The sequence below is a fragment of the Bos indicus genome, chromosome 3 (genome assembly GCF_029378745.1).
Source record: "Bos indicus isolate NIAB-ARS_2022 breed Sahiwal x Tharparkar chromosome 3, NIAB-ARS_B.indTharparkar_mat_pri_1.0, whole genome shotgun sequence".
Taxonomy (NCBI): Eukaryota; Metazoa; Chordata; class Mammalia; order Artiodactyla; family Bovidae; genus Bos; species Bos indicus.
In genome coordinates this window covers 98,040,915-98,064,483 of record NC_091762.1, presented here as the reverse complement: position 1 = coordinate 98,064,483, position 23,569 = coordinate 98,040,915, and the positions used below count along the sequence as shown (strand labels likewise).

Sequence of the window (23,569 nt, the reverse complement as noted above, 5' to 3'; positions counted from 1 at the left end):
ATTCAAGGGAAAAAAAGAAAAGAGATCTAAAGAAAGAAGCAGCACAAGACAGCCATAAGTAAAATATGACCTATTCTTCCCTATTAAAATCTCCCCTTTCTCTCTAAGATAAGTATTTATAATTCAAGGTGCTATTTTTTACATAAAGACCACTAAGACAATTTTAGAAGTAAACTGATACATCAAGAAAAAGAGGTAACTGATTCAGTGTATAATATAAGGAATACTTATTTTCAAGCTTCCAGATTTAAGTCATAAATCTTTTCAATTAAAGTGCATATTCAAATTTTGGAACCACTTTAATTTTTTAATTTGTTAACCTTTGATAGAATATTTGAACTCACCTTTTCAAACACCATTCTGGCATTGAAGACCAATGGAAAATTGGCTGGGACACATTGTGTCTTTTTGTATTGGCCAAACACACAGATGCTAAGATAGATGTCCTCCTTGTCTTTCAGCACCACTCCTGGGCAAGTTACCTGAAAGAAATTAGAGAGATGAATGTGACTGCTTCATGAATTCCCTAAACTATCATATTAAAATAACTTACCAAACATTACATAAAAACACTAGTCTGCTAAGCTAATAAAAATGTGCACAGGTTAAAAAAAGAGAGAGATTCTAGTGTTTACAGAGTTAAATGAAATGCCTTTATAACTTCCATCCCTCTGAGAAATCTATGATTTTCCACTTGGTTACTTGTGCGACATTTGAAGCTCTACGTACTGGCTCTTGGGACAGACACTAATAGTTTTAAACAGTTAGCCTTAGGCTTCCACTTTGTGTAGAATGCTGACATAAACTTATTCAGCATCATTTAATCACAAAGGATAAAGATTCAGCAGAAATAAAGCACTATACTAGAAGACAAGAAGATACCAAAACAAAGCACAAATCTGACCTGTAGTGCCGTAAGTCACAGCCCATATACACCCTCATCAAAAGAAATATGACAAACTTCCAAAGCAAATGAATTGTAAAGTTTCCAGCCTGTGAAATATTTTTTAAATATAAAACTGTACTTAACTATTCTCAGGATTGACACAATGATGTAGAGTTTCTAAAACATACACAGCAAGGTCTTTCCAGTTTCTGCCGTATTTCATTGCCAGTGATCAACTATCCTTAGTAGAATATAGAAGACTGTCTAAGATTTGAATCCAATTTATCACATAACTATATTACTCAATATCTCCTAAAACTACAGAGTATGTGTGTTATTATTCCCTGAACACATACCTGGATTTCTTGCCACATTATCTGGATTACTACTCCATTCTATCTTCTCTTCACCTACATCTATCTCCCAAGGCTTTCATTAACTGCCATCTCAATACACAAAACTTCTCTTGATTTTCCAATTATCACTACTGAATTCACTCTAATTCAAACATTTGTTGTGAATTTATTATATTCAAGTAAATAAGTCGTAGCTTCTCATAGCATTTTACAATTCTTTTAAGGCCCTAATTATTGTCTCCCTGCACATCAATCAAATAGGTACACCTCACCTCTTTAACTGGAGAAGGCAATGGCGACCCACTCCAGTACTCTTGCCTGGAAAATCCCATGCACGGAGGAGCCTGGTGAGCTGCAGTCCATGGGGGTCACTAAGACTTGGACACAACTGAGCGACTTCACTTTCACTTTTCACTTTCATGCATTGGAGAAGGAAATGACAACCCACTCCAGTGTTCTTGCCTGGAAAATCCCAGGGCCGGGGGAGCCTGGTGGGCTGCCGTCTATGGGGTCGCACAGAGTCATACGCGACTGAAGCAACTTAGCAGCAGCAGCACCTCTTTAACTTGACTATAAACTCCTGAGAACAGAAACTCTGATTTCCTCATTAATGTATCCAAATACTCAGACTCTCAGTATTAAAAGGCAACTTAGAAGTAATCTAGTAAAGCTTCAAATTTTTTACGTAGGGAAACAGTTCAGTCGCTCAGTCGTGTCTGACTCTTTGCGACCCCATGAATCACAGCACGCCAGGCCTCCCTGTCCATCACCAACTCCCGGAGTTCACCCAGACTCATGTCCATCGAGTCAGTGATGCCATCCAGCCATCTCATCCTCTGTCGTCCCCTTCTAGACCCCCAATAAAGACAAGGTAATTTACTACTTAAAGTCACACAATAAATGAGTCACTTCATGTCCCTTTGTTATATAGCAGCTAAAATTATTTTCTATGCCAGTTACTTTGAGTCTATCTACCTCTTATTCTATTTTGTACTTTTGTCCTAATAATTCACTACTGATTATTAAAATCAATTAAGGTCCTCAGAAATTTCACTGTCTGAAAGCTTCATTTTCTACTGCCTCATTTAAACGAAACCTGTTAGAGTCCTTCTACATATCTGCTATGCTTACAGATGTGACTGCTCCAAATTGAGATGATGGTTAGTATAAAACACAAGATTTTGAAGATTTTTGAAGACTTGTTCTAAAATATTTTAAGGAATTTTTACCAAAAAAAGTGTAAAATATCTCATTAACAACTTTTATATTAACTACATGTTGAAAGGATAATACTTTGATATACTGAATTAAGTAAAATTATTATAAAGTTAATTTATCATTTATAATTTATGACTTACTTAGTGCAACTAGTTTATACTGCACAGTATAGCTCTAATTATCCTCACTGGAAACTGCTGAGTGTTTTCCCAATTTGTTGTATATGTAAGAAGACATGACATTTTTTCTTATCTACAATTCTACAAATTCTGCCATTCTTTAAAGGAATACCATGGAACATTCCAAAAAGAAGGCATTAAAAGAAGGTTTAAAGACAATCCTATGGAACAAACAGAAAATAAATAGCAAATTGGTTGACTTAAAACAGTCATATGGTTAATTATTGCTTTTGTTTTTGTTGTTTAGTTCCTAAGTCATTTCCACCTCTTTGCAACATCATGGACTGTAGCATACCAGGCTTCTCTGTCCTCCACTATCTCCTGGAATTTGCTCAAATTCATGTCTGTTGAGTTGATAATACTATCTAACCATCTCATCTTCTGCTGATCCCTTCTCCTCCTGCTCTCAATCTTTCCCAGCATCAGAGTCTTTTCCAATGAGTCAGCTCCTCGCAGCAGGTGGCCAAAGGACTGGAGCTTCAGCATCAGTCTTTCCAATGGATAGACAGGCTTGATTTCATTTAGGATTGACTGGTTTGATCTCCTTGCAGTCCAAGGGACTCTCAAGATTCTTCTCCAGCATCACAACTCAAAAGCATCAAGTCTTTGGTGCCCAGCCTTCTTTATGGTCCAGTTCCACATCTGTACATGACTACTGGAAAAACCATAGCTTTCACTATACTGACCTTTGTCAGCAAAGCAGTGTCTGTGCTTTTTAATATGCTGTCTAGGTTTGTCGTAGCTTTTCTCCCAAGGAGCGAGCATATTTTAGTTTCATGGCTACAGTCGCCATCTGCAGTGATTTTGGAGCCCAAGAAAACAAAATCTGTCACTGCTTTTACTTTTTTCCCTTCTATTTGCCATAAAGTGATGGGACTGGATGGTCTGATCTTAGTTTCTTGAATGCTGAGTTTTAAGCTAGCTTTTTCACTCTCCCGTTTCACTCTCAAGAAGTGTTTTAGTTCGTCATCACTTTCTGCCATTAGAGTGGTGTATCTGAGGTTGCTGATATTTCTCCCAGCAATCTTGATTCCAGTTTGTGATTTATCCAGTCCAGAATTCTGCATAATAAACTCTGCACAGAATTTAAATTAACAGCCTTGCTGTATATTATCACTCCTTTCCCAATTTTGAACCAGTCAATTGTTCCATGTCTGGTTCTAACTTGCTTTTTGACCCACATAGATGTTTTTCAGGAGACATCTCTTAAAGAACTTTCCAGTTTGTTATGATCCACACAGTTAAAGGCTTTAGCTCAATCAGTGAAGCACATGTTTTTTCTGGAACTCCGTTGCTTTCTCCATGATCCAATAAATGTTGGTGAATTATAATTTATATAGGACAACAAGTTTATCCTTGTTCTTAGGGGATTTACACTGAAATATTTAGTGGTAAAGTGTCTGAATGTAAGCAACTTCCTTTCAAATATCTAATCACTATATTTATATTTCTATATCTCTACTTATAGAGAGAAAGAAATAAATCAGATGTGAAACAATCAGACTCTCTGTAAAAGCAGTGAGAATGTCAACAAAAACTGTCAAAATCAACTCTTTAGGGGTCTGGAAATTAACCAGAGGTTTGCAACAATCTAAGGAGCATTTATTCAAGAAAAACTGTTGACATACTTTATTCGCAATGTCCTCCACTCAGGTCTACTACACCCTTGAAAACCAAAATTCTTATGAAAATTAGCAGCCCCACTGGCATTGTAGGAATTTGAACTGCAGATTTAAAGCTACCCCAAGGCTCACGCCTAAAGAACTGTCATTATTTGACCCGTCGGACAGTACTCTGAAAACCCCCATTCACAGGGCTTCTCTTTATTTGACCTGAATCAGAACTTGGTTGCAACAAACATCCTTTACCTGCAAGGCATCTGTCAAGAACAATAAGCAGCTATTATTTAACATCATGGATGCTTGAAATTGGAGCAAAAAATAAGTGATCAAAACATTTAAAAGGCAAAGCTGGATAACTGTGTATTTGTGTGTGTGTGTGTCTTGTCTGTGTGTCTGTGTGTCTCTGTGTGTGTATGAGCTAGGCAGGGTGTCTTTGACAAGCTATGATATTCTTGGCAACTGAGAAGATCACGCACATGTGCGGGGATGTGTATGCATCCGGAAATTACCTAAGGAAACCCTAATCTCTCACCTCGGACTGATCTGAGGTTTTGAAATGTTGAAAGTGAAGACTAAGACAGAGTTGAAAACCGTGTGCATGGCATAGAAAGCATGTCCCAACATGCAACAGAGGTACTGAGCAAAGGCTGGGGGACTTATTGGTTCAAGGCATTTAAGGAAGTATAAATCCTGTCATTAAAGGGCCATAAAGCTAACTAAGCAGAGACTTCAATGACAACACTCAACAAAGAACACAGATTTTACAGAATACAGACTTTAGCTCAGAAAAGTAACTAAACAAACAGAAAACAACAACAATGGCAAAAATAAATAAACTCTGAGAAACAGAGGGAGTCTTATTAACACAGTTCCACATTATATTATTTAAAATGTCTAGTTCTCAACAAAATTTATGACATGTAAAGAAACAAGAGAATGACCTATACATGAAAGCAGTCAACAGAAAGTATCCTTGAGGAAGGCCAGAAGTTGGGCTTACTAAATAAAACCTTTAAATCATCTGTTATAAATATGCACAAATGACTAAAGAAAACCTTACCTCAAGATCTAAAGCAAAGTATGGCGGTGTGGCAATGATGTCTCATCAAATAAGGAATATCAATAGATAGCTAGAAATTACTTTAAAAGATAGAAATTTTAGAGTTGAAAATACATAATAAATGAAAAATTCACTAGAGAATCTCAAGAGCAGATATAGGCTGGCAGAAGAAAGAATAAATGAACCTGAAAAGTAGTCAATTGAGATTATCCAGCCTGAGGTACAGAAAGAGAAAAGAAAAGTGAATAGTCTCTGAGACCTGTGCGAAACCATAAGGCACAGTAACATAGATATAATGGGACCCCTACAATAGAGGACAAACCCATGGGGTCACTAAGAGTCGGGCACGACTGAGCGACTTCACTTTCACTTTTCACTTTCATGCATTGGAGAAGGAAATGGCAACCCACTCCAGTGTTCTTGCCTGGAGAATCCCAGGGACAGAGGAGCCTAGTGGGCTGCTGTCTATGGGGTCGCACAGAGTCGGACACGACTGAAGCAACTTAGCAGCAGCAGCAGCAGCCAGAAAGAACAGTTGCTGAAACAATGGATGAAAACTTCTGAAATTTAAAGAAAAACAATCTATATATTCAATCCAACAAACTCCAATAACTCCAATCACACATCATAATCAGACTTTTCAAATACAAAGATGAAGAATCTTGAAAGAAGCAAAGGGAAAATGTTTCAGTAGGTACTAGAAAACCTCACTAGTAATAACAGCTGATTTCTCATGAGAAACATGAAGCAGAAGAAGGTAGAATGACGTATTCAAAGTACTAAAAGAAGACATTCGATAGTTCAATATCCAGGATATTCTCCTTTACAAAAGATGGAAAATTAAGGCTTTTCTTACACAAAAAGATAATTCTGTTTAAGAAAAGAGAACTTCCCTACAAGAATTACTAAAGAAAATCCTTCAAATTAAAATGAAAGGACACCAGCTAAAACGTACAGGAAAAACTAAACACCAGTAAGGGAACTACACAGGTAAACCTAAGACAATATATTGTATTTTTCTCTCATTTATCCATTCTTATTTAAAATAAAATTGAATAAAGCAACAATTACTAAATTATGTTGAAGAGTGTATATGTATAGAGATGTTATCTGCATGATAATGAAATTATAAAGAAGAGGAGAGGGAGCAAACTAAATACAAGCAAAGGTTTTATGCATTATTCAAATTAAATTGGTATTAATCCATACTATATTGTTAAAAATTAAAATATTAACTGTGAACCCTAGAACAACCACTAAGAAAATAACTCAAAAAATACACTAAAAGAAACAAGGGAATTAAAATGGCACACTAGATAATAGTTAACACAAAAGAAGTCCCAAAAGGCATTAATGCAGAAAAGACAGAAAACAAATAGCAAAATGACAAAGGTAAAGCCTACCTTATCTTACATTAAAGGTAAACTGACTAAACACTCCAATCAAAAGGTAGAGTTAGCAAAATGGACTAAAAACTATAATCCAGGTTTCCCTGGTGGCTCAGTGGTAAAGAACACATCTGCCAACGCAGGAGACATGGGCTTGCCCCTGGTCTGAGAAGATTCCACATGCCATGCAACAACTAAGTCATGCACCACAAGCACTGAGCCTGTGCTCTAGAGCCCAGGAGCCACAACCACCGCGCCCACATGCTGCAACTACTGACGTCTACACACGCTAGAGCCTGTGCTCTGCAATGAGGGAAGCCACTGCAATGAAACGCCATGTACCACAACTAGAGAGGCGCTCCTGCTTGCCACAACTAGAGAAAAGCTCGACAGCAGTGAAGACCGAGCACAGCCAAAAAATAAATTAAATTTTTACAAAATAAGTTAAAAACAATTACAATCCAACCATGTGTTGAAAACAAGAGACTCACTTTAAATTCAAAGACACAAATGGGTTGATAAGTAAAAGAGTGGAAAAAATAACCTATGCATTATAAATGACATAACAATTAAAAACATAGGCAATAATTAAACTTTAGGACACAACATATAAAGATACATGTACTTAACAACCCCAAAATACATGATGGAAAAACCAACAGGCATCTCTCTAAAGAAGATTAACAAATGGCCAAAAAGCACATGAAAACATATTCAACATCATTAGTCACTACTACTGCTATTGCTAAGTCACTTCAGTCGTGTCCGACTCTGTGCGACCCCAGAGACAGCAGCCCAACAGGTTCCCCCGTCCATGGGATTCTCCAGGCAAGAACACATTAGTCACTAAGGAAATATAAATCAAAATCACAATGAGATTTCTCTTCATACTCACTAGGATGGCTATAAATAGAAAGATGGACAAAACAAGTGTCAGGGAGGGTGTCAAAAAATTGGAACCCTTATACTGTGCTGATGGAAAAGTAAAATGGTGTAGTCACTATGGTAGAATTTTTATAGTTCCTCAAGAAAAGTAAACAGTTACCTCAAGAACCAGCAACTTGCTAGGTATACACCCAGGAGTAATGAAAACATACATCCACACAATAATGTGTACAAGAGTATAACAGCAGTATTCATAAAAGCCAAAATGTGGATACAACCCAAATGTCCCGTGCATAAGCTAAATGTGGTATATCCATACAATAGAATATGATTTGGCCATAAAAAGGAATAAAGCACTTATAAGATACTGATATATACTATGACATGGATGAATCTTAAAAACATTATGCTAAGTGAAAGATGTCAGACACAGAAGTCCACATATTATATAACTCCACTTATAAAAATGTTCATTATAGGCAAATCCATAGATCTAGAAATTAGCTTAGTGGTAGCCAGGGGTTGGGGGAGAGGGAAATGAAATTATGAAATTTCTTTATGGGGTAATGAAAATGTTCTGGAACTAGTAGCGATTATTGCACAACTTTGTGAATATATGAAAATTTACTAAACTGTATACTTTAAAATTGTGGATTTTATGATATGTGAATTATTTCTCAAATTTTTAAAAGATTCAGGATTAAACTAAAATTATAGAAAAAGATATACCATACATTCACTAATCATAAGAAAGCTAGGGTAGCCATTTTAATATGATATAAAGTAGACTTTAGAGAAAGATTACCAAGGTTAAAGTGGAACACTTCATATTAATTAAAATTTTGATTTATGAAAAGATATAGAAAATTAAATTGTATGTACCTAGAAGGCAATGGCACCCCACTCCAGTACTCTTGCCTGGAAAATCCCATGGACTTTCCCTGGTACTCTGCAGTCCATGGGATCGCTGAGGGTCGGACATGACTGAGCAACTTCACTTTCACTTTTCACTTTCATGCATCGGAGAAGGAAATGGCAGCCCACTCCAGTGTTCTTGCCTGGAGAATCCCAGGGACGGCAGAGCCTGGTGGGCTGCCATCTTTGGGGTCACACAGAGTTGGACACGACTGAAGTGACTTAACAGCAGCAGCAAATAATACAATAATAAATAATACAGTGGAAACAGTGTCAGACTTTATTTTTGGGGGGCTCCAAAATCACTGCAGATGGTGATTGCAGCCATGAAATTAAAAGACGCTTACTCCTTGGAAGGAAAGTTATGACCAACCTAGACAGCATATTCAAAAGCAGAGACATTACTTTGTCAGCAAAGGTCCGTCTAGTTTTTTAGGCTATGGTTTTTCCAGTGGTCATGTATGGATGTGAGAGTTGGACTGTGAAGAAAGCTGAGCGCCGAAGAATTGATGCTTTTGAACTGTGGTGTTGGAGAAGACTCTTGAGAGTCCCTTGCACTGCAGGAGATCCAACCAGTCCATTCTAAAGGATATCAGTCCTGGGTGTTCTTTGGAAGGAATGATGCTAAAGCTGAAACTCCATACTTTGGCCACCTCATTCATGCAAAGAGTTGACTCATTGGAAAAGGCTCTGATGCTGAGAGGGATTGGGGGCAGGAGGAGAAGGGGACGACAGAGGATCAGATGGCTAGATGGCATCACTGACTCGATGGATGTCAGTTTGAGTAAACTCCGGGAGATGGTGATGGACAGGGAGGCCTGGCGTGCTGCGATTCATGGTGTCGCAAAGAGTCGGACATGACCGAGTGACTGAACTGAACTGGACTGAAATAATACAATGTCAAAGTAATGAAGCGAAAAATTATATAACTGAATTTTGACACTTTCCAGTAAACGATATAAGAAGAAGAAAAAAATCATAAAGGGTATAGAAGACATAGACAACACCATTCAAGTAATTTGACCTAACTGACATTTACATAATACTCTATACAACTGAAGGATATACAGTTTTTTACAAGTACACATGAAAACATGCAATAAGATGATATGACCCATAAAACAAGTCTCAATAACCATAAAAGGATATAGGTTCAATATGCAAAAAATCAATTTTATTTCAATATATTAGAAACAACATTTTAGAAAATTTAACACCATTTATAATATCACTAAAATCTAAGGCATGTACTACTTAGGTACAAATTTAACAAAACATGTGTAAGACATGTATCCTGAAAACTACAAACATTACTGAAAGAATATGAAAGAAAATTAAAGAAATTTACACAACCTGAAAATAATGTTAAGTATTTAGAATCTTTCATCTAATAAGGGGAGAAAATCCCATAAAAAACAAAAATTATGAAGTCAAAATAGGTAAAAATGTAATTATTTGGCATATGTTTAAAAAGAGACACTAAATGAAAAATCCTAGAATATGTAGTCAATGAAGTTAAATATCTTAATAAAGATTTAAAATTTTAATTTAATAAGAAAATAATACTACAGAATTATCTCAAAACAAGAGGATATAAAAATAAATATTATACCAAAAAGTACTTAAGAAAGAAAATATAAAAGTTCCAATATATGTCTAATTGTACTGTCAGCAGAAAAGAGAGAACAGCATAAAAAGAATATTGATAGGTATAAAAGCTAAGAATTTCCCAGAACAGCAGAAACCCATAAATTCTCAGATCAAAGTACAAACCCAGTGCAAAACAGAAGAGAAATGAATATATAATTCTATACATCATAGTGTACTAGAATGCATCAAGGAGAAAGTGAAAATACATTATCATACTGAAGATTTTAACATCAAGACTGAAGATTTTATTACCTCCATTACAGTCTGATACAGGTTATATGCAGACAAAAAATTTAATATAGACTTAAAGATATTTCAGAGAAAATAAAGGATCTGATAATGGCAGATAGAACCCTACATCAAACAAATAAATTAATATATCATTTTCAGGTAAATACGGAACACTTGCAATAATTGGATTATTTATAAATATACACAAAATAATTGGAAAACAATACATTGGAAATTGCAACAAAAACAATCAGTATTACCCAAATTTCATTCAATACTCACAATGCAATTAAATTAAAATACATTAGGACTTTGCTGTTGGTCCAGTGGTTAAGAATCTGCCTCCCAAGGCAGGGGACACAGGTTCAATTCCTGGTCTGGGAAGATCCCCCATGGTGCAGGGCAACTAAACCCATGAGCCACAACTACTGAGCCAGTGCTCTAGAGCCCGTATGCGGCAACTACTGAAGTCATCTGCAACAAGAGAAGCCGCCAAGATGAGAGAAGCCTGTGCACCACAACCAGAGAGCAGCTCCCACTCACCACAACCAGAGAAAGCCTGCACACAACAGTGAAGACCAGCATAGCCAGAAACAAATGAATAAGGGAATGACTTAAAAAAAAAATACCACAACAAAAGACAGAATGTATGTGTATGTGCGTGAGCATGCATGGAGCCGCGGCGGGGGCGGGGGGGGGGGGGGGGGGGGGGGGGGGAGGGAAAGAAGAAAAAGACACATATAAATCCTATATATCTTGTAATTTAAACAAACTCTTAAAATAGCTCATAAGCCAAAGTAAATAGTATAAAATAAATTTTATAAAAATTATAAAATATTCAGTATTTTCCTGGAGGAGGAAATGGCAAACAATTCCAGTATTTTTGCCATAAAAAAATCACATGGACAGAGGAGCCTGGTGGTGTGCTACAATCCATGGGGTGGCAAAGAGTTGAACACAACTGAGCAACTGAACAATGCAACATTAGACTTAGGGAAAACCATTCAGTATAATTCAAGCTCAGAATATTTTTAAAATTATGGGGAATTCCATGGTAGTCCAGTGGTTAGGATTCTACACCCTCACTTCCAAGGTCCCTGGTTCAATCCCTGGTAGGGAACTAAGATTCCACATCACATAACCCAAACAGTGTGGGGAAAAAAAATTAGGAATAGAAGGGAACTTTCTTAACTTAATAAATATAATCCTACATCCAATATTATATTAGGTTGAAATATATGAAATTGTCATTGCTTTTTAAAGTCAAAAACTAGTCCACTGACAACATTTTTGTAAGATTCAATCTAATACTGGTGACTTCAGCATAACTTAAATAAAATGACAAGTATATGCACTGTTATTCCCACTACTTAACACTGTACTAGTCAAGACATAAGTAAGAAAAAGAAAAATGATTGTACAGAAGTCAAAACTGACTTTATCTGTAAACATGATTTTCCACGCAGAAAATCCAAATAACTTATATGAGATTTCAGCAATGTTGCTGAATTCAAAATATGCAAGGACATGTACAGAAATGTTCATAGGAGCCCAATTCATAATAGTACAAAATTGGAAAAAAATGAAAATGTCATAAACAATAGAATTGACATAGAGAAAAGGAATAGTCTTCCAAGTTCAGTTCAGTTCAGTAGTTCAGTCGCAGTCGTGTCCAACTCTTTGTGATCCAATGGACTGCAGCATGCCAGGCTTCCCTGACCATCATCAACTCCTGGAACTTGTTCAAACTCATGACCATCGAGTCAGTGATGCCATCCAACATTCTCATCCTCTGTTGTCCCCTTCTCCTCCCACCTTCAATCTTTCCCACTATCAGGGTCTTTTCCAATGAGTCATTTCTTCGCATCAGGTGGCCAAAGTATTAGAGCTTCAGCTTCAGCATCAGTCCTTCCAATGAATATCCACGACTAATTTCCTTCAGAATGGACTGGTTTGATCTCCTTGCAGTCCAACACTGTTGCAAGAGTCTTCTCCAACATCAAGTTAAAAGCATCAATTCTTAGGCACTCAGCTTTCTTTACAGTCCAACTCACACTTATACATGACTACTGAAAAAAACATAGCTTTGACTAGACGGACCTTTGTCGCCAAAGTAACGTCTTTGCTTTTTAATATGCTATCTAGGTTGGTCATAGCTTTTCTACCAAGGAGCAAGCATCCTTTAATTTCATGATGTAGTCACCATCTACAGTGATTTTGGAGCCCAAGAAAATAAAGTATCTCACTGTTTCCATTGTTTCCCCATCTATTTGCAATGAAGTGATGGGAGAGGATGTCATGATCTTAGTTTTCTGAATGTTGAGTTTCAAGCCAACTTTTTCACTCTCCTCTTTCACTTTCATCAAGAGGCTCTTTAGTTCTTATTTGCCTTCTGCCATGAGGGTGGTGTCATCTGCATATCTGAAGTTACAGATATTTCTCCTTGTAATCTTAATTCCAGCTTCTACTTCAATCAGCCTGGCATTTTGCAAGATGTACTCTGCATATAAGTTTAAAAAGCAGGGTAACAATATACAGCCTTGATGTACTCCTTTCCCAATGTGGAACCAGTCCATTACTCTATGTCCAGTTCTAAGTGTTGCTTCTTGACCTGCATACAGATCACCCAGGTAAGGTGATCTGGTATTCCCCACTCTTGGAAGAATTTTGCACAGTTTGTTGTGACAAGCACAGAGAAAGGCTTTGGTGTAGTCAATAATGCAGAAGTAGATGTCTTTTATGGAACTCTCTTGCTTTTTGTATGATGCAATGGATGGTGGCCATTTGATCTCTGGTGTCCTTGTCTTTTCTAAATCCAGCTTCACAGTTCATGTACTATTGAAGCCTCGCTTGGAGAATTTTGAGCATTACTTGCTATTGTGTGAGATGCGTGCAGTCGTACAATAGCTTGAGCATTCTTGGGCATTGCCCTTCTTTGGGATGGGAATGATAACTGACCTTTTCCAGTCCTGTGGCCACTGCAGACTTTTCCAAATTTGCTGGCATACTGAGTGCAGCACTTTCACAGCATCATTTTTTAGGATTTGAAATAACTGGAATTCCCTCACCTCCACTAGTTTTGCTGGTAGTGATGGTTCCTAAGGTCCACTTGACTTAGCATTGCAGGATGTCTGGCTCTAGGTGAGAGATCACACCACTGTGATTATTTGGGTCATTAAGATCTTTTTTGTATAGTTCTTCAGTGTATTCTTGGATCTCTTCTTAACATCTGCTTCTGATAGGTCTATACCAATTCTGTCCTTTACAGTGTCCATCTTTGCATGAAATATTCCCTTGGTATCTCTTAGTTTTTTTGAGGAGATCTCTAATCTTTCCCATTCTATTGTTTTCCTCTATTTGTTTGCACTGATCACTGAGGAAGGCTTTCTTATATCTTCTTACTTCTGTTTGGAACACTGCATTCAGATGGGTGTATCTTTCCTTTTCTCCTTTGCCTTTAGCTTCTCTTCCTTTCTAAGCTATTTGTAAGGCCTCCTTAGACAACCATTTTGTCTTTTTGCATTTCTTTTTCTTGGGAATAGTCTTGATCACTGCCTCCTGTACAATGTCATGAACCTCTGTCCATATTTCGTCAGGTACTCTAACAGATCGAATCCTATGAATTTATTTGTCACTTCCACTGTATAACATTGAGTTAGACAAGGCTGCTGGTCCATGTGATCAGATTGGTTAGTTTCCTGTGATTGTAGTTTTCATTCTGCCTGCTCTCTGATGGAGAAGGATAAGAGGCTTATAGAAGCTTCTCGATAGGAGAGACTGACTGAGGGGGAAACTGAGTCTTGTTCTGATGGGCAGGGCTATGCTCAATTCAGTTCAGTTCAGTCACTCAGTCGTGTCCGACTCTTTGTGATACCATGAATTGCAGCATGCCAGGCCTACCTGTCTATCACCAACTCCCGGAGTTCACTCAAACTCATGGCCATCGAGTCGGTGATGCCATCCAGCCATCTCATCCTCTGTCATCCCCTTCTCCTCCTGCCCCCAATCCCTCCCAGCATCAGTCTTTTCCAATGAGTCAACTCTTCACATGAGGTGGCCAAAGTATTGGAGTTTCAGCTTTAGCATCATTCCTTCCAAAGAACACCCAGGACTCATCTCCTTTAGAATGGACTGGTTGGATCTCCTTGTAGTGCAAGGGACTCTTAAGAGTCTTCTCCAACACCACAGTTCAAAAGCATCAACTCTTCGGCACTCAGCTTTCTTCACAGTCCAACTCTCACATCCATACATGACCACAGGAAAAACCATAGCCTTGACCAGACGGACCTTTGTTGGCAAGAAATGTCTCTGCTTTTTAATATGCTGTCTAGGTTGGTCATAACTTTCCTTCCAAGGAGTAAGCGTCTTTTAATTTTATGGCTGCAATCACCATCTGCAGTGATTTTGGAGCCCAACAAATGAAGTCTAACATTGTTTCCACTGTTTCCCTGTCTATTTCCCAGGAAGTGATGGGACCAGATGCCATGATCTTAGTTTTCTAAATGTTGAGCTTTAAGCCAACTTTTTCACTCTCCTCTTTCACTTTCATCAAGAGGCTTTTCAGTTCCTCTTCACTTTCTGCCATGAGGTGGTGTCATCTGCATATCTGAGGTTATTGATATTTCTCCTGGCGATCTTGATTCCAGCTTGTGCTTCTTCCAGCCCAGCGTTTCTCATGATGTACTCTGCATAGAAGTTAAATAAGCAGGGTGACAATATACAGCCTTGATGTACTCCTTTTCCTATTTGGAACCAGTCTGTTGTTCCATGTCCAGTTCTAACTGTTGCTTCCTCACCTGCATATAGGTTTCTCAAGAGACAGGTCAGGTGGTCTGGTATTCCCATCTCTATAAATCTTTAATCCAGTTTTCTGTTGATGGGCAGGGCTGTGCTCCCTCCCTATTGTTTCACCTGAGGCCAAACTATGCAGGAGGTAATGAAGATAATGGCAACTGCCTTCAAAAGGTTCCATGCACACACTGCTGCATGCCCTCAACCCAGCAGCAAGCTACAACCAACCCACGCCTTGGCTGGAGTCTCCTGAACACTCATGGGCAAGTCTGGGTGAGTCTCTTCTGGGGTCACTGCTCCTTTCTCCTGGGTCCTGGTGGGCACAAGGTTTTATTTGTGCCCTCCAAAAGTCTATTTCTCCAGTCCTGCGTAAGTTCTGGTAGCTTCATGGTGGGGTTAATGGTGACCTCCTCCAAGAGGGCTTATGTTATACCCAGGTCTACTGCACCCAGAGCCCCTGCTAATGCGTACCTTTCCAGGAGACACTCAAACACAGTTCTGGCTCAGTCTCTGTGGGGTCTCTGGGTCCTGGTGTGCATAAGACTTGTTTGAACGCTCTGAGCATCTCTGGTGGGCATGGGGTTTGATTCTAAACATGATTTCACCCCTTCTACCATCCTGCTGGATGGTTCTCCTTTGCCCTTGGATGTAAGGTAACTTTTTTTAGTGGGATCCAACTTTTCTTGGTGGGATCCAACATTCTCCTGTCAATGGCTGTTCAGCAGCGAGTTGTAATTTTGGAGTTTTCAGAAGAGAAGATAAGTGCACATCCTTCTACTCTGACATCTTGAGAACTATGAGCCATGCTGTGTAGGACCACCCAAGATGGACGGTTCATAATGGAGAGTTCTGACAAAACGTGGTCCACTGGAGAAGCAAATGGCAGACCTCTTCAATATTCTTGCCTTGAGAACCCCATAAACAGTATGAAAAGGCCAAACGATAGGACACTGAAAGATGAACTCCCCAGGTCAGAAGGTGCCCAATATGCTCCTGGAGATCAGTGGAGAAATAACTCCAGAAACAATGAAGAGACAGAGACAAAGTAAAAACAAAACCCAGCTCTGGATATGACTAGTGATGGAAATAAAGTCCGATGCCAGAAAGCCCAATATTTCATACCAACCTGGAATGTTAGGTCCATGAATCAAGGCAAATTGGAAGAGGTCAAACAGGAGATGGCAAGACTGAACATCGACATTTTAGGAACCAGAGAACTAAAATGGACTAGAATGGGTGAATTTAACTCAGATGACCATTATATCTACTACTGTGGCCAAGAATCCCTTAGAAGAAATGGAGTAGCCATCATAGTCAACAAAAGAGTCCAAAATGCAGTACTTTGATGCAATCTCAAAAATGACAGAATGATCTCTGTTCGTTTCCAAGCCAAACCATTTAATATCACAGTAATCCAAGTCTATGCCCCAACCAGTAATGCTGAAGAAGCTGAAGGTGAATGGTTCTATGAAGACCTACAAGCCCTTCTAGAACTAACACCCGAAAAAGATGTCCTTTTCATTACAGGGGACTGGAATGCTAAAGTAGGAAGTCAAGAAACACCTGGAGTAACAGGCAAATTTGGCCTTGGAGTACAGAATGAAGCAGGGCAAAGGCTAATAGAGTTCTGCCAAGACAACACACTGGTCATAGCAAACACCCTCTTCCAGAAACACAGGAGAAGACTCTACACATGGACATCACCAGATGGTCAACAGCAAAATCAGACTGATTATATTCTTTGCAGCCAAAGGTGGAAAAGCTCTATACAGTCAGCAGAAAAAAGACTGGAAGATGACTGTGGCTCAAATAATGAACTTCTTATAGCTAAATTCAGACTTAATTGAAGAAAGTAGGGGAAACCACTAGACCATTCAGGTATGACCTAAATCAAATCCCTTACGATTATACAATGGAAGTGACAAATAGATTCAAGGGATTAGATCTGATAGAGTGCCTGAAGAACTACGGACAGAAGTTCATTACTTTATACAGGAGGCAGTGATCAAGACCATCCCCAAGAAAAAGAAATGCAAAAAGGCAAAATGGTTGTCTGAGGAGGCCTTACAAATAGCTGTGAAAAGAAGAGAAGTGAAAGGCAAAGGAGAAAACAAAAGATACACCCATTTGAATACAGAGTTCCAAAGAATAGCAAGGAGAGATAAGAAAGCCTTCCTCAGTGATTACTGCAAAGAAATAGAGGAAAACAACGAAATGGGAAAGACTAGAGACCTCGTCAAGAAAATTAGAGATAACAAGGGAACATTTCATGCAAAGATGGGCACAATAAAGGACAGAAATGGTATGGATCTAACAGAAACAGAAGATATTAAGAAGAGGTGGCAAGAATACACAGAAGAACTATACAAAAAAGATCTTCATGACCCAGATAACCATAATGGTGTAATCACTCACCTAGAGCCAGACATCCTGGAATGTGAAGTGAAGTGGGCTTTAGGAAGCATCACTGCCAATAAAGCTAGTGGAGGTGAGGGAATTCCAGTTGAGTTATTTCAAATCCTGAAAGATGATGCTGTGAAAGTGCTGCACTCAATATGCCAGCAAATTTGGAAAACTCAGCAGTAGCCACAGGATTTGAAAAGGGCAGTTTTCATTCCAATCCCAAAGAAAGGCAATGCCAAAGAATGCTCAAACTACTGCACAACTGCACTCATCTCACATGATAAGAAGGTAATGCTAAAAATTCTCCAAGCCAGGCTTCAACAGTATGTGAACCGAGAACTTCCAGATGTTCAAGCTGGATTAGGAAAGGCAGAGGAACCAGAGATCAAATTGCCAACATCCGCTGGATCATCAGAAAAGCAAGAGAGTTCCAGAAAAACACCTACTTCTGCTTTATTGATTACGCCAAAGCCTTTGACTGTGTGGTTCACAACAAAGTGTGGAAAATTCTTCATAAGAGGGGAATATCAGACCACCTGACCTGCCTCCTGAGAAATCTATATGCAGGTGAAGAAGCAACAGTTAGAACTGGACATGGAACAACAGACTGGTTCCAAATTGAGAAAGGAGTACGTTATATATTGTTACGCTGCTTGTTTAACTTCTATGCAGAGTACATCATGGGAAATGTTGGGTTGGATGAAGCACAAGCTGGAATCAAGATTGCCAGGAGAAATATCAGTAACCTCAGATATGCAGATGACACCACCCGTATGGAAGAAAGCAAAGAAGAATTAAAGAGCTTCTTGATGAAAGTAAAAGAGGAGAGTGAAATAGTTGGCTTAAAGCTCAACATTCAGAAAACTGAAATCATGGCGTCTGGTCCCATCACCTCCTGGCAAATAGATGGGGAAACAATGGAAACAGTGACAGACTTTATTTTCTTGGGCTCCAAAATCACTGCAGATGGCAACTGCAACCATGAATTTAAAAGACACTTCCTCCTTGGAAGAAAAGCTATGACCAACCTAGACAGCATATTAAAAAACAGAGACATCACTTTGCCAACAAATGTCCATGTAGTCAAAGCTATGGTTTTTCCAGTAGTCAGGTATGGATGAGAGCTGGACTATAAAGAAAGCTGAGTGTCTAAGAATTGATGCTTTTGAACTGTGGTATTGGAGAAGACTCTTGAGAGTCCCTTGGACTGCAAGGAGATCCAACCAGTCTATCCTAAAGGAAATCAGTCCTGAATATTCATTGGAAGGATGGATGCTATAGTTGAAATTCCAATATTTTGGCCACCTGATGTGAAGAACTGACTAATTGAAAAAGACCCTGAGGCTGGGAAAGAATGAAGGTGGGAAGAGAAGGGGACTACAGAGGACGAGATGGTTGGATGGGATCACTGATTCGATGGACATGAGTTTGAATAAACTCTAGGAGTGGTGATAGACAGGGAAGCTTGGTGTGCAGCAGTCCATGGGGTCACAAAGAGTCGGACCCGACTCAGTGACTGAACTGACTGTATAATCATAAGGGATTAAACAGCCAACAGGTACATGAAAAGATGTTCAACATCACAAGTCATCAGGGAAATGCAAATCAAAGCTACAATTAGATATCACTTCACACATGTCAGAAGAACTATCATGAAGAAGACATGATATAACAAGTGTTGGTGAGGATCTAAAGAAAAGGGAATCATAAAGACACTGCTTATGGGAATGCAATTGCGCATAGCCACTATGGAAAACACTATGGAGGTTCCTCAAATAACCCGAAATAGAATGACCATATATGATCCAACAATCCTAATTTTGGATGTATACACAAAGGAACTGAAATCAAGATCTCATATCTGCACTCTCATGTTTACAACAGCATTACTCACAACACCCAAGATAAGAAGGCAACCTAAGTGTCTGTCAATGGATAACTAGATGAATGGCAAAGAACAGGGGATATACATGTAGCAATACCATTCAGCCAACAGAAAAAATGAAATCCTGTCATTTGTGACAAACTGGATGGACCTTGAAGGCATTATGCTAAATCAAACAGAAAAAAAACAAACACTGTAAGATATCACTTATATGTAAAATCTAAAAAGATCAACTCAGAGAAACAGATAGTAGAGTGGTGTTTACCAAGGGTTGAGGAGGTGGGGGAAATGGGGAGATAATGGTCAAAGGGTATAAACTTCTAGTTATAAGATTAACAAGTATCTAATGTAAACAGCATGGTCACTATAATTAATAATACTGTACTGTATACTTGAATGTTGCTAAGAAAGTAAATCTTAACTGTTCTCAACTCAAAAAAGAATGTCAACTATGTGACAGGATGGCGACAGTAGCTAATATTTTGGTAGCAATCATTTTGCAATTTATAAACATAAATCAACATACTGTACACTTTAAACACATATAATGCTATGTGTCAATTATATATCAATAAAGTTGGGGAAGAGACAATAGAAAGGATAAAGAATTATTGCTTCACATGACAACATGGATGAATTCTCACAAAGAAGTCACAGAAAAAAGTCGAAGGAGACAGGGAGTGAAAGGAGGGACAGAGAAAGAGAGACAGAGAAATTGACATTACAAGTTCAAAATACATTGAGATAGAAGTTAACATAGTGGTTACCTCTGGGAAGAGAAGAGTGGAGGTGGAGTAGCCAAAAGGAATGGAGCACAAGGAAGCAACCTGGAGTGCTGATACTATTCTAACTATCCATCTGGGTGGTAATTATACACTTTGCATATGTACACTTTCTAAATATATGCTATAGTTCCATAAAAAGTTAAGGACTCAGTGGCATTCTTTATCAGCAACAACAACAAAAAGAACAAAGAAAATGAAAACAAAAGGCATTACTAAAAAGAGCAAAAACAAAGTGAAAAAATTATCTTCAACTGGAAGATCTCTGAAATTTACATTACATATAACCAACAAGTTATATTGGTGATTTCTCATAGAAGCCCTACGAAATTAACACAATTCCCTAAGATTCAATAGTTTCATTTCTAAATCTATACCCTAGAGCACTGGATGTCTCTAAGATCCAAAATCCTGCTTTTACAACTAACATTTTGTAGTTTATCTATACCTATAACTGAAAAAATAAACCAATGCCAAAACTGAAAAAAATACAGAAATACTTTATAATTACATATGTCTATGTGTAAATTCTGAGACAGGACTAGGCTTCAAGATACATTCTTTGCACCTATTCACAGAATCAACATGAACTGGTCAGTTTCAAATGCCGAATGGTAGCTGTCAGTTCAGTTCAGTCACTCAGTCGTGTCCAACTCTTTGCGACCCCATGAACCACAGCACGCCAGGCCTCCCTGTCCATCACCAACTCCCGGAGTCCACCTAAACCCATGTCCATCAAGTCAGTGATGCCATCCAGCCATTTCATCCTCTGTCGTCCCCATCTCCTCCTGCCCTCAATCTTTCCCAGCATCAGGGTCTTTTCAAATGAGTCAGCTCTTCGCATCAGGTGGCCAAAGTATTGGAGTTTCAGCTTCAACATCAGTCCTTCCAGTGAACACCCAGGACTGATCTCCTTTAGGATGGACTGGTTGGATCTCCTTGCAGTCCAAGGGACTCTCAAGAGTCTTCTCCAACACCACAGTTCAAAAGCATCAATCCTTCAGCGCTCAGCTTTCTTCACAGTCCAACTCTCACATCCATACATGACCATTGGAAAAACCATGGCCTTGACTAGACGGACCTTTGTTGGCAAAATAATGTCTCTGCTTTTTAATATGCTGTCTAGGTTGGTCATAACTTTCCTTCCAAGGAATAAGCGTCTTTTAATTTCATGGCTGCAATCACCATTTGCAGTGATTTTGGAGCCCTGGAAAAATAAAGTCTGACACTGTTTCCCCATCTATTTCCCATGAGATGATGGGACCGGATACCATGATCTTAGTTTTCTGAATGTTGAGCTTTAAGCCAACTTTTTCACTCTCCTCTTTTACTTTCATGAAGAGGCTCTTTAGTTCCTCTTCACTTTCTGCCATAAGAGTGGTGTCATCTGCATGTCTGAGGTTATCGATATTTCTCCTGGCAATCTTGATTCCAGCTTGTGCTTCCTCCAGCCCAGCGTTTTTCATGATGTACTCTGCATATAAGTTAAATAAGCAGGGTGACAATATACAGCCTTGATGTACTCCTTTTCCTATTTGGAACCAGTCTGTTGTTCCATGTCAACTCAATTTAAGCAGAGCTGCCAGTGATGCTATGATTTTCTGAAAAAGTAAACTCTTAACAGAGTTCCAAACAAAACAAAGTACACTCTTTCCTCACTTTAGATGATAATTGCATCACTGGAAAAGTCACTGTACTTAAAACTTTTCCACACACAGACACACATACACACACACAAAAGGTCTGTCTTTATACATAAAACAGAGTTAGATTCTTAATCTCTAATCATAAACAGGCTTTCATATATATGTATAGATATATATTCAAGGGAATATTCAAGTCATGCAGAATAACAGACAATCAACACCAACAGAAACACCCCCAACACACACACACACTGCAACCACTATGACAAACACAGGTAGCCAACAAATTTCTTAGAATGATCCCTAGGGCATAGTACCAGCCCTTGAGAACAACAGATTCATGGACACCAAGATATGTACGAATATTCTCACTGCAATGCTATCTGTAATATTCAAAAAGAGGAACACTGGTAGTTAAAAGTCCATCAATAGGGGAATAAGAATTAAATCTCTAATGCAAACATACAGCATTATGCAACAATCAGGGCTTCCTAGGTAGTTCAGTGGTAAAGAATCTGCCTGCCAATGCAGGAGATGCGGGTTCTATCCCTGGGTTGGGAAGATCCCCTGGAGAAGGAAATGGCAATCCACTCTAGTATTCTTGCCTGGGAAATCCCATGGAGAGAGGAGCCTAGCGGACTATAGTCCATGGAATCACAAAAACGTCAGGCGTGACTTAGCAACTAAACAACAACATCAACAACAACAAAATCTAACAATTAAGGAAATGAACTAGATTTCCAAGAATCAACACTTGGCGACAAATTTTAGAAACAGTGAAGTGGGAAAACAGATTTGCAGAAGGACACCTACATTATTTCCTGCAGTCTATGGGGTCGCAAAGAGTTGGACACAACTTGGTGACTGAACAAGAACCTACAGCATTAAACCATTTGTGTAAGATTTTAAAAGAGAGCAATAGTATACAGATTATGTAGGCATACACAAATACGTAGCAACTGTAAAAAACCTGAATGAAAAGAACACAGTCCAACTTCAGGATATTTATTACATTACCTTTAGGAAGGGAGGGAGGAAAACTGGACTCAGAAAGAGGTGCAAAAGGGCCTTAAACTAGATCTGTAACATTTTCTTAAAAACAAAAATCTTCAGAAAATGTAAAATGAGCATTTGTTAAATCAGGGTGGTGAAGGATGACAGTATTTAGATTTTCTTTTTCTGTAAGTCTGAAGCACTTTATAGGCAAAGTTTTAAAAAGTCTGTATTCCAGGGAAATACCAAGTGCAGCATAACTGAGTAAGGAAACCAGATGACCATCACAGACGATCAGATGAATAGTAACAGAAAAGGACCTAGATCTGTTTGCTTCAATGCTGTCAGTAATGTGACTGAGGTGACTGAGGTAACAAGGTGAGGTCAATATAGAGAAGAAAAAATGGGAATTATATAATATTGACTAACTCCAAACTGACACTATTCAGGTAAAGCAAATTGGCTGGTTTTACTGCCCAGGCATTGGGCTTTACTCTTATACCTCCAATTTCTTCTGTCTATATTCCTAAAAAAAAAAATCTCATGGAAACTGCACTACTGAATAAGAAGAAGGTAGAGAGAAGCAGTGGTAAATATACTTTTTTATATCACATTTGTTTCAAATATCAAAAGTGTAAGTGATAGGAAATATAATTTTTGGCTGCTCTTTAAAATTGAG

The 23,569-nt window shown here is 38.5% G+C and overlaps 1 protein-coding gene across 3 annotated transcripts in view; it reads right to left on the bottom strand.

Moving 5' to 3' along the window:
* Positions 1-23,569, bottom strand: part of SPATA6 (spermatogenesis associated 6) — a 183,450-nt gene that overhangs the window by 155,302 nt on the left and 4,579 nt on the right. For all 3 annotated transcript variants that reach the window (XM_019957509.2, XM_019957510.2, XM_070786581.1), the window contains exon 2: positions 345-482. In XM_019957509.2, coding sequence (XP_019813068.1) covers positions 345-482 — 138 coding nt within the window. The remainder of the gene's footprint in view (positions 1-344; positions 483-23,569) is intronic.